Below are 12,804 nucleotides of genomic sequence, written 5' to 3'. Positions count from 1 at the left end.
ATACAAGGTCAGAATCTTATACATTTGGTAGGCTCTACTTGGTCTGTGTGTCAATTCGGGTCTCATTCTGCATATGGTGTAAAAAACAAAAAAAAACAATCAATACACACCACTTACTTGCAAACCAATGAAAAAACAACAACTCTTCCTCTCCTTGCCCCAATATAATATGATTTCCCACACACACTCACAGAAAGTATTGACAAAAATTAAGGGATTTTTTAAAAACAGGGCATGCAATAATTTAAATATGATATTGGTTTCATTTCCTCCTCTTTTGTGCACAATTATATATGTAGTTCATTGAAAACAGCAAGTTATCATGCAAGCACAAAAATCAACATTTCTTCTGCACAACATCAGAAGATTTGGAATATGCAACATATCTTTTGAAGAGTTCAAGTGAAAAAAAATCCTGATGTTTCTGAATCAGGATAGTTCATTTACATTTTAGGTGTTCAACCCCCCCAGGCGTTGTACAATTAAACACACATCAGTGACTTCTCCTAGAGTATATTAGTTTATGTCTGCCCATCCATCCAAACTAGCATCTCTTGAAGATACTTGGGGGGGGGGGGGGGGGGGGGGGGGAAGAGGAGAGGGGTTGGAAGGTTTTCCATTAACATGATCCAGGTCTATAGTGCCACTTAAGTTCCAACAATTTACCATTACACTGTTCACAAAAAATATTAAATATATAAAAAGCCTTAAAGTCATTCCTTTTGAACTGCTAGGCTCCAAGTCAACAAGGCATTTAAACATATGTATAATATTATGCATGTAAGTCCATTACAATAAGCTGGACTATTTATCTGCTCAAAGAGAGGCAGTCATATGCTTAAATACCATGTATATTTGGGAATTACAACTTAAATCTGAGCAGTGCAAAACCTAATTTTTGGAGGACTAAAAAGGCACACACAGTTGTATTTGCTAAGTTAAAGTACTATAAATTATTGCTGTACTTTGAAGTCTACATTTATTTTAAAAGCAATAAAACTAAACCCAATGAATTCAGGTTCTGTGATATTAGAAGTCTTATTCAAAAGTATAAATACATATGTCAATAGTTGAAACACAAAAGAAGCCTTCAAGTTTGAATACTTATGATTTTATCAGCTATGCTACAATAAACACTCTTTGCCAATAATATGCTTGTTTTTCTGAAAGAAAAACAAAAGAATCCAATGAACTCCATGCACTGCAAATTCAACAAATGAGTAGGAGATGAACATAATGCTTCTATGAGTGATATTATGTACATGTGCCATTTTACATCACTTCTCAGGATAAATGTACTACTGGGAAAAAAATAATAGAGTGAGAGAAAGTAGCAATTAAATACGACAGCTGTGTAAACTGCAACTATGCTAGCTTCTTTCCCTCCTACCTCTGTCCCCCCCCTCCCCCCATTTTTAATATAAAATACTAAAAGGTAACAACTTTTAGTTAGGTGGTTACATATTCCAGCTCAGAATTTTGGTTACCATATGAAATGTAGAACTTTAAACAGAACTAGAAAAATTTTTTTAAAAACTGACTTTTAGTAGTTTGTGATAAGGATGTTAAGTATCGAGCTGATGCTACACTTCAAAGGCAAAAGTGCAGCATGGATCCAGAGTTCAGCGGGGAGTCCCCAGCTGATCCCGGGCTCCACGCAGTGCTGCCGCTTTGAAATGCCACGTGCTGGGGACACCCCAGCTTGTCCTGGGCTGTATGCAGCTTTTCAAAACGGCAGCACCATGTGGAGTCCGGGGTTCAGCCCCAGGCATCAAGCAGTGCTGCCACTTTGAAGTGCCCCTTCTTTTCCCCTCCTCTGCTGCTTGCTGCCTCTATCTGATAGAGACAGCAGAAGGGTGGGGAAGTGACTAGTTGACTATCCTATCAACTAGTCCTTCACATCCCTAGTTTGTGAAGTATCTACTCAAGCAGGAGTGGGAAATCTAAGACCTGAGGCTGACTGTGGCCCCCAGCTTGCCTGGATCCAGCCCCAGAGACTTGGTGCTTCCTTCCCCCCCCCCCCTCCATCACCAGGGATCCCACACTGGTGCTCCAGCCTCCCATAGCCTCAAAATCTACTAGCCTGGGCCCCACTAGGCTCTGGTGTGTTAGAGGAATGTGGGAAGTGTCTTGCTTCTTCTCAGTCAGGGGCCACATTAGTGAGATTTGGTTTGCGGTTTTTTTTGCTTCTCACTTGTGTTCAGCCCTTGACTGATTTTTCTGTGGGTCAGCGTTACCTGAACCAAAAAAAGCTGCCCACCCCAGCATCAAAGGGCTGCAATTATTGCAGGTTACTTCACTGGATTGTTATGAACAACAAACACTATGCATTCACTAATTTTAACTGGAATTTCTCAAACCTTTACTGTGGGTATTTTCTTCATGCAATGCATTATACTAGTAGATCACATAGAATTATTTGCATTCTACTGGATGACCTAATCTTCATATATACAAGAAACGGCCTGTTCAAGGTATTCAAGTGGTTCAACACAATCTGATTAATAAGCAGCTTTTCAAGAATGGGTGCACTGACACCACTCAGTGCCTTTGATCGAAACTCCTCTCCACTCAAACGTTTATTGCATAAACAGAAAGGGTTTCAGTTACCAAGGAAAGCTAATCAGTAGTTTATATTTCAAACTGTTAATGTACTTATTTTGCAATTATATCCTTATGCACTGATTTACATAGCCAAGTGTTTTTCAGATGCACAAAGCATACCTGGGATAACATCATTGATATGCAAGAGAAGTGTACTTTCTACACTTGCAAAACTGCAGAGCTGTATTCCATTGTATCGTCCATCCCAGTTCCCAATAGGATTATCCTTTTTAAAAAAAATTAAGTATTAACCACATTTAAAACACACACACATTTGTGTTAGTTGCAGATTTGACTATATGTAACACAAGTGGAAAAAAATGCAAAATTTGAAAAAATAAGTTCTTGTTTGGCAAAATTGCAACTACAGATATTTTAAAAATCCACATTACTCCATTCTCAGAATCCATGAGTGCTGACACTAGATAATGTTATGTTACAATATTTTAAACATGTAACAGATATGTCATCATTAGTAAATTGAACAGAAACTACTTAAAGATAACATTTAAAAACAGTCAACCCTGATTTAATACCAATTAATATGAAAATACCACAGCTGATACAATTATTCATGAAGTGGCTTAATTAGGTGTTTGCAGAGCACTCATGAAAGGCTCTTGTGCTTTTTATATTCCAATTACTTATAACACATATGGGCTTTAAAAGACTGCCTTTTCCAGTTCATCTCACAAGTATTTCCTGTTTGCATGAATGTGCCATTTAAGTTTTTCTTTCTGTACTAATAATTACATTATCTAACAATCACTGGACATTTTGCAGTTTCTATCAAAAGTATGGGTATCTTTTTTTATTTGAAGTAAATTTTTCAGAAATTGCTAAGAGTAAGTTTAAACTAAGGTGGAAATGATAACTAAAGTTAGAGAAAATATTTAGAGTTTTATAGGTAAGTACAGTATTGCTCTTCAAAACTTCAATGTTATTGTAAATACAGAACAAAAAACACAGTATGCATACAAACTGATTATACCAAAATAAAACCCAAAACATAATAAAGAGGGAAAAGTAATCCAGTATATTTCCCTAAGAGCAAAATAAACATCAAATCATACTCACAAGCCACACCATTAGTTTGATACCACCAAGCCTCACATGATAGCTAGCAAAGCAAGTAACTCAGTGGAGGCAACTTGATCAGACTAGTCTGCCTAAACTGTTTGGGAGTCAAATATTATATTGTTACCTCGTGCCAAAAATCTGCTGAATGCTATCTTTACACGTTGGTGTTGGTTTCCCTCTTTCATGTCAACAGCCTCCACTGAAGTAACTTGTAGATACCTGTTTATCTTCTAATTGCATGTACTTTCACTAACATACACATGCAAACATTATTAAAATCAGATTTTCTTACCATGTCCACTCCAACAACGTATCCTAAACTTTCGTTTCCTGGTAAGACATCACAGAATATAACTGTCCCATACTCTATACCTTCTCCTATCTTCAGAGAAACCCTGGAGTTGATCTCCAAAGGTGGAAGTTCTACCTGCATCGTGTCAACTGGAGCTGCATAGTCACTCTCCAGTTCATTGTCATCATCTTCCACCAACTCTAATTTGTCCAAAGCAACAAAAACTCCACAATCCTCATCGCATCTGAAAAGCTGTTTTCCTTGGTACTGTCCATCAGTAAAGCCTTGGCCACGACCTTCTTCCTGGATTTTGGAAAAAAATTAAAGGTTACAAATATTTTTGTAGGGAATATAATGCATCATCTTGGAAAAATTCCAGTCAACAATTAGGACCTGATTCAGTAATGTATTTTAACAGGTAACTGGAGCAGTCGCATTGGCTCAGTTCCAGGACTATATATATGCTTTAAAAAGTTATGTGCTTAACTACTTTGCTGAATTGGAGCCTTATTTAAGAACAATAAAAAAACACCCATAAATTTAAGTGTACTATAAGAATCAATGCTTTCTGTAAATTTTGTATGCAATTTTAAGTAATTACAAGGCATCTAGACCTTCTGCATGGATACCATGTTTTTTACAAATTCAACTGACACAGAGTTTAAGCTAATGTATCAAGCATGCCAGAAACTTACCAGTAGTTCTACTCCAAAAAATATCCCTGACAATAGTCTGTCTTGTAACAAAGGTCCCCTGAAGCGAACAACTCCCGGAAATTTATCATCTCCCGACCTCAGCTGTACTCTCACAGGTGAGCCAACATCTATGTGCAGGCCTTTACTTAGTCTGCTTTTGCTTTTAAATAGACTGTATCTTTCCTCACAGTTGGTAATAGCCAAGAGCAATTCAGCTAGTTTCTCATTTATTTCTATAACATCTTTCTCATCCACAAACAGGACTGCGTGTGGTTGTTCCAGAAGCTTTAAACCAATCTGCATTTTCTTTCCTTTAGAAGGGATATTTCTGCCATGTCCTACAGCAGAACGATCTTGAATAAACTGGCTTATGCTACCCTTGGGTACTTTCAAAAGCTTTTGAGTCTGTTTGTCTAAGACACTGCATTCCTGAAGAAGCAAATAAAAAATACGCTCTTCCCAATAGGATGAACTGGCTTTTTCTTGACTCCATAAGCCTGAATTCATGGTGATTAAAACTTCATGAATAAGCAGCTTTATTCAAGAAAGATGATCTGCTGACAGTTGTACAGGAGTTACAAAAGAAAATTCCTAGAGGGTCCAACATTTGTTTAACAATTCTCTGTCACTGTTGTCAAGATTTAAATCCAGAATGAAGCCTAAATTAAACAAAAATAAAAGCATAATGTAATATTATGTTTAAGAGAATCAGCTAAAATTAAGCATGATAGGAATTCATTTAGGAATTCATTTTAAATGCAAACAAATAGACATGAGTGATATTGAAGATAGCTTAAAATAGACAAGTATTTTTGCAGAACATCCTTCTGATTATATTCCACTTACCTTTCTCTAGTGTTTTGAATAAAAACTATAAAAATTAAAATTCAATAAAATGAAACAACCACACACAAGTTAAAGAAAGTCTAATTTTAAGTGACTAGAAAAAGGCCAAACCAAGTTTCGTGACATTTTGAAGAGACTCTCTCTACAAAGATTTTTTACGCATTTAATGATTATTTATTTCTGACACAGCAGAATTACCTCTAGACCATGTATACAACTTTTCTGAACCTACCACATTTTAGAAATTGCAAAGTACTTATTACTATGAGATATTATTTCAGAGACAATGCTAAAAGGTATTTTCATTAAATAAAGCTAGAACTTGAAGAGTACACTTTGTGAATTATATTGTCTAATACACACTTTTTTTTAATCAAAGCTAATGTTTGGATACTCAATTCATTTAGTTTAAAATGTATAATCTTTTTTTAAAAAAATATTTAAAATACATCAGCCTCACCACCCCGTGGGAAGTACTAAAATTGACTACAAAGAAGGACTACAACCCTTCCTTTTGTTTCTACAAAAACACATTACCTTTTATCATACAATTATGTTTTGGGTTCTCCATAGCAACATTTGAACAAATCTGAGGATCATGACCATGACAAGTAGATCACACTTTTCATTAACAAATATCTAGAAAAAAGTGATCCTGGTGCACAACATTGCACTCTATGGAAGTTCAGTGATCCAGAATGAAATATTGACCTTGATAGTACAGGTTGTACCTCCTAAATCCAGGACTCTCTGGTCCAGCAACATCTGTGGTCTGGCAGGATCATGGATGCTGCTGGACAAGAGAGGCCCGGCACCTGAGAGCACGAGCCGGTAAGGAGTCCAGTGATGGAGAGCCCTACTACCGTAATCAATGAGCCCCATATCCAGGAGCCCCGGCTAGATGCAGCAGAAGCGGGACCAACAAGCCCAGTCCCAAGGAGCCCCAGCCAGGTGCAGCATAACAGGGCAGCTGCAAAGCCCCAACCCTGCACACCAGCAGCAGGAAAGCCACAGAACCCCATCCTCAGGGAGCCCCAGCCAGGTGCAGCATAACAGGGCAGCTGCAAAGCCCCAAAACGCCAGCAGCAGGAAAGCCACGGAGTCCCATCCCCAGGAAGACCAGGCTGGTTGCAGCTACTGGGCCATGGCAGCTGGAGAGATCCATCCCCCCAGAGAGCCCCAGCTGGCTGGCAGCAGCAGGCCAGAGCCAAGCCCAAGCCCCGTTGCAGCAGGGATGGAACGGAGCCAGCTGAATGGAGGAGCAGTGTCGTGGGACAAAGGTGGCAGGGGACCTCACCTAATCCAGAAAATTCCCTCCTTAGGACAGATCAGGTCCTGAGGGTGCTGGACCAGGAAGGTCCAACCTGTATCTCACTTCTCTGCCACATTAAGCAAACAAAAAAGATTATGCTGGAAAGAAGGAAACAAATTCAGCCTGTCTTGAAAGAACAAGGATTAAGATTCCATTTTCTGTGATTCCCAAAGGAAGTTGGGGTAATAAAGAAAAGAGGTCTTGTGACAATGAAGAATTATAGTGGATGGAAGATCTGTTCTTTACCAAGAAGAAAAATCTGAAAGTTTAGTTAAGGTATTTGAGCTAGTTCACCAATGAATAGACTAAATATGAGAAACATTGAGATGTTTTATAACAGGATCTGCCATAATAAAACGGTACTTCAGACAAAACTCACTGCAAGACCTCTTTATAAACAGGCAATATAGCCATTTAAAAGTTAACCCTAAAAATGCAGTAAAATGTAACAGAACATTTACCTTTTTGCTTATATTCTAACAAGTTGGAAGTGACAGAAAGAATAGGACTGAAAGAAGAGGTCATCTCATTTAAATGGCTGTGGTAAACTGGAATTCATAAAATGTATAACTTAAACTTTAATATGTAATGTTCCAATACTTAACTGCAGATTGTTCAAATTCTATCAGGCAATTAAGTAAAAGAGCTTTCTACAAATCATACTATATCACACTGATTAAAGAAAAAAAATCTGAAATCTTACAATTTATTTATATTGTATTCAGAAAGTAAAAGTTGTCACAAAGGCTAAATATATATTCTCCAGCTATAATTTTGCTGGATTTTGGTTAATGGATAAATATTTCACTGATGACTTACTAAACTACCTTCTTATACTTGTAATTTTTTTGTTTGCATTTTTCCCCCCATTTCAGTCAGCCAGCCTCTCTTCTCAATCTATTCATATTCCTGTCACTCAGTTTTATCCCAAAATTGGAATCTATCCAGAAGCCAAGGAAGTGAAGTGACTACGGCTATTCATTTCTAACTAGCGCACATACTGATTCCATCGCCCCAACACAAAAGTACATTTTAGTTCTCTCATGCTTCAGAACAAACAGAAAGTTATGCTATGACACAGTAGTAGAGGGTATAATGGAAGCATCTAAAGCAAACAAAATTTCTAATGACTAGTCTTTCACAGATATCTGTACTGAAAAAAACAATACCTCCTTCTGATGCTTTTTTACAATAACACAGCCATTCAGTTCCTGAATATACTATTTGTTTCATCTTTATTGATGGAGAACATGAATATCCATGCCACTAACATTCTATATTGCTGCAGCAACTGGCAGAACCAATGCATTTAAAAGACTAGTACAACAACTGGACCGTTTCAGTTCTCACTGAGCCAAAGTTTGGTAGAGGCTGTCAAGCTGTATTCAATTTTTGAAAATTAGCCAATCAAAACATAGAAGCCCTAGTTGTTTGTTTTTTGCCAAAACACTTTACTAAAGATTATTAAGAATTAACAGGATATGAGATGTCAGTCGGGGCCCCTCAATGCCGGTGATCAAAGAAAAAAGTACCTACATTTGCATCACAAATCCTATCCTATGATCTCATGAGCCATTGCAAATTTCAAGACAATCCCTGTAAACATGCTGATGCAACTCTATAGTTATATAAAAATCAGAAGGAAGAGGAAAAGGACTCCAAACATCCATCTGAAGCATGAAAGGCCCCGACAGGTATGAAAGGACCATTCATCTCAACAAGATTTTCCCAGCTGAAAGACCATACCCCAAAGCCTGAATCTGTAACTCCTTTGTGAAATGCTCCAGTCACATCAGTGGGTGTGGCATCTCCCTGACTGAGTGCTAAAGAGCCCACGATATTCATCAAATATGCCCTCTTTAATTTGCACCCCAGTCTCAGCAGAGTGTTCTTTGTCTATGCTCTAAGCCAGTGCTTCTCAAAGTGTGGCCTGCAGAGGTGGTTCACTTGAGTGGCTCATGGTGGGGGTGGGAGGGGTGAAGAAAGTCCTGACCTTCACCACCAGATCTGGTTCAAGAAGAGGGACAGAGCAACAGTTCCACTCACTGCTGCTCCCCCAGCTGGAGGAGAAATGGCAGCGCATGGAGTCACTTGCTCTGCCTCTCTCCCCTATCACTGGGTCTGGCAGAGAAGGTAACCCCTTCCATAAATAAAGAAAACATCAAAACCTTGTGTGTTTGACATAAATTTATATTTTACTTTAGTTAAAATTAAGTTTGATAAACTAACATGAGAAAGTTAAAATGCTTAACCTGTTTAATTGATTTAATTTAAATCATTCTCCCTAGCTACAACACTAGCAAAATGGCTCGGGTGTAATTATGTAATTAATTGTGAGTTTCTATTAGCAACTGGTGGTCCGTGGAAAGGTTTACATTGAGCCAGGTGATTCATGGGCCAAAAATGCATGACAACCACTGCTCCAAGCGTATCTGTTTCTATGCTTTTGGACTAGATGAGCAGGGGATGAGATGAAACAGGGAGGTGGGTCCAGACCTGCCCACCCCAATATCAGCTCACGTGAGTAGCCAGTAGAGAAATGCCTATGCCACCCTAACTAAAAGGCAAATCCACAAATTGAGTTCACGTTTCGGTGGGAGTCAGACCCCCACAGACATACACAGGTACCCCCCCATTTCTCCCCCCAAAATCACCAAAATCCCAGCACACATACAGGGAGCAAAGCCCTTCCAAAAATGTCTGAGTCAAGCCCATATCTGGCCCACATGAAGGGGACATAGAAGAAAGGGGTAGTCAGACCCCCTCCAGAGGATCTGACAGCTTCAGAAACACAAAGGTGAGGGAGAGGAGGTCTGAGCCTCTTCCCCTAAGAGAGGCTCTCTTCCCCAGCTGCCAGCACACATAAGAGGGAAATATGTGGCTGATGGGCAATCCTATCCCTATTCTCCCCCACTGGAACTCAACTGTTACATAGTCCTTCTCACTGTACCATTCCACCTCTCCCACTCCATATCACAAGACCCCCACCCATATATATATATATATATATATATATATATATATATATATATATATATATATATCTCTCTCTCTCTCTCTCGTAATTGCTCCTCCCATTCCCTACACTACAAACCTCTCCATCCCTTTTGCCACCCACTCTTCCACACTTACCCTGTGAGCATTTGCATATGTGATTTATTACATTGCATAGCAATGCATTGTTGAATATTATGCACTGTGCCTAACAGAATGTATAACAGTATTGTCTCACTCCTGCATGACAAACTTAAGAATATTTTCTATCCATCTAGGGTCTTTTACCATAGCCATGTTTGGAATATCTGAACCTAACTTAGTATCAAAACGGGTTGAGACACAAGAGAGAAAACATCTTCCGAACAGGAAAGATCTAATAGGAGCAAGTGACTGAAACTTTGTAAGTGGGACTTATTGTGGCTCAAATGTGCAGTTTCACCCACGAACCGGTCCAGTTAGAAGTTTTCCTATATCTCCCCACCCCTTTCTTCCCTGGAGTCACTCACATATACTGTTACAGAGAATCATCTCACTTGAATAAAAAATTTGTTCTGAAATTTGAGAATTTTGTTTCTGCTTTAGCATTACTTGGGCTAAGAAATGTGATTTGTATCTCCTATCACCATGAACATACTCAAATTATTGCCCTGTCTCAAACTACAGAACAAGTGGGGAAAACTGGATGAACCTGATTCAGATTGTCTCTTGTAGATTCCTCACTTCAAATACCATGTTTTTAATAACTCCATGTACAGAACCACCATGACAGTCAAACAGCCTGAAAAATACGTTTAAGCGCAAGAAGCTATATCCGTTGATTAGACAAAGTAGCGTCCAAAGAAGTCAATAGCTGCACATTTGCAATGCTGAATGAAATAAAAATATGCCTTTTAAAAGAATGCTTAGCATTGCTAAGAGAAATCTTAAAAACAGACCAATAAATTATACATTTTAAAATTTATTTTTACTGTTTGGATTTTGCTACTTAACTTTAATACTGTAAAATATGAAATACATATTTTTCAGTTTTCAAAAAGAATGTTTAGATAAAAATGTGTTTAAAAGAGAAAACACTACACTATAGTTGTTTGATATATTAGGTACATGGACTTGATTTGGGGATGACATTTGTGTATCAGTGTGGCATTTATCTCCAATTCAGCAGGGCTGTGCACAGAGTTCATGTTTTGAAATAAAAGACGAAAACAGTTTTAATGTTCTTGATTATGACTTAATATATTTCTTTATTCTTGTTAAAGTTTGTTTCCTGAGTAGCATAAAATATACTTAAACATTTCCTCTTTTAAATGCTTACTTTTTTTAAACACCGATTTTCATTTTCGATTAACCTACCCTTTTTTCTTAAACATTTGTACACATGAAAATACTGTTTAAACTTTTAACTAGATAGCACTAGCACATTTACCCAGTGTTGCTTGGGTCATTAAGGAGGGGCTCAGGACAGGGGGCCGAGGGTTCAGGACTCAGAGTTGGGGGTACTAGAGGCAGGGGGTATGGAGGTGCAGGAGTCAGAGTTGGAAGATAAGAAGGGACTCAGGAAAGGGGAAGCAAGGGTGCAGGAGGTTGGCCAGCTCACCAGCACAGGAACCTTATCTGTCTATCGTGGCCAGCAACATCAAGAATCCTGCCCTCGGCCAGCCACTCTCTTATCAGTGGACCTGCCCTCCTGTGGTCATTCCGCAGCATAACTGAGCCTATAGCAGACTTGTCCCTTTGTGTTTTATGAGAACCCATAGTATTTCAGGCAAATCCCATTGTTCTGGCACAACCAAACCCTTACCTTGCTTTGAAATTATGATAAGAAGCAGCATCTGCATACCATATTTGCTGGTCCTAGCTTTTACATTTAGGATGACTTGAACCCACTCAGACAGACTCTCTCAATTTTGTATATATAATAGAGGAATGGTGGCCAGGATCATTACAGTAAACCTGTGAGCCGAACTGACCAAAATCAGTGCCCTTCTACACAGCACTTATTTCAGTGGGCAACTGAGAAAAAGCACAGATCATTATAGTGCTAAATCCTAATCCTACAAACAGATCTGAGAGTGTGAGCCTCTTACCCAACTGACTTCAAATAACGTTCTGCAGGAGTTACCAGAGCCAACTGTAGGATCAGGGCCTAACGGAGATAGCCTACCTCCAAGATACATGTTGGTTGGCATGATTTTCCGCAAATGCTTTTAACGGAAAAGTTTTTCCCGTTAAAAGCATTTGCGGAAAAGAGCGTCTAGATTGGCACGGACACTTTTCCGCAAAAGCACTTTTTGCGGAAAAGCGTCCATGCCAATCTAGACGCGGTTTTGCACAAGAAAGCCCCGATCACCATCGGGGCGTTTTTGCGCAAAACAGTTTTTAGCTGTCTACACTGGCCCTCTTGCACAAAAACATTTCCAGAAAAGGGCTTTTGCCCAGGAATGTCAAAGCATTTGCGCAAGAAGCACTGATTTCAAACAGTAGAAGGTCAGTGCTTTTGCGCAAAATCAAGCGGCCAGTGTAGACAGCTGGCAAGGTTTTGCACAAAAGCGGCCGCTTTTCCAGAAAAACTTGCCAGTCCAGATGCAGCCGTTGGGTTTATTTAAAATAATCATAACGAAAAGAAGCCAAATCTCACCTTGCTGCTCTGTAGCCAGTGTCTAAGCCTTTGGGCCAGCGCAGTCTAAGCACAGAGGGGCTGCCTTACACACCCGGGAGGGAAACGGGGACACCGACAGCGCTCGGCACGTACCCTGCCCTCATCTACCGGCAGCCCTCCGAGCGCTGTCCCACGGGCGGGGAGGGGGGGCTTTTACCGCCGCACGTGCAGAGATTTAAAGGGATTTGCAAGCGAAGCAACGTGGGGAGCAGGGAGACAGCGCAAGGAAAGCGGGTCCGGCTCCGCCACAAGTTCGCGTGGAGCCGCGGGCAAGCTAACGCTGCCCCCCCCCCCCCCCCTTGTTACAAGGACCAGGCGG

The 12,804-nt window shown here is 39.6% G+C and overlaps 1 protein-coding gene across 4 annotated transcripts in view; it reads right to left on the bottom strand.

Annotated features, from left to right (window-relative positions):
- CYLD (CYLD lysine 63 deubiquitinase) overlaps positions 1-12,804 on the bottom strand; it is a 41,559-nt gene that overhangs the window by 28,330 nt on the left and 425 nt on the right. For 2 of the 4 annotated variants that reach the window (XM_075940251.1, XM_075940252.1), the window contains exons 2-4: positions 4,672-5,330; positions 3,977-4,279; positions 2,725-2,830 (exon numbers count right to left, since the gene is read on the bottom strand). In XM_075940251.1, the coding sequence (XP_075796366.1) occupies positions 2,725-2,830; positions 3,977-4,279; positions 4,672-5,178 (916 nt within the window). In that variant the 5' untranslated portion in view covers positions 5,179-5,330. Of the gene's footprint in view, positions 1-2,724; positions 2,831-3,976; positions 4,280-4,671; positions 5,331-12,464; positions 12,786-12,804 lie in introns of those variants that run through there. The other 2 variants (XM_014572561.3, XM_075940253.1) reach the window with 2 other exon arrangements.

Source organism: Pelodiscus sinensis, chromosome 12 (genome assembly GCF_049634645.1).
Source record: "Pelodiscus sinensis isolate JC-2024 chromosome 12, ASM4963464v1, whole genome shotgun sequence".
In the NCBI taxonomy this organism is placed as follows: domain Eukaryota; kingdom Metazoa; phylum Chordata; order Testudines; family Trionychidae; genus Pelodiscus; species Pelodiscus sinensis.
The sequence above is the reverse complement of the archived record's forward strand: the minus strand, read 5'-3'. Positions and strand labels throughout refer to the sequence as shown.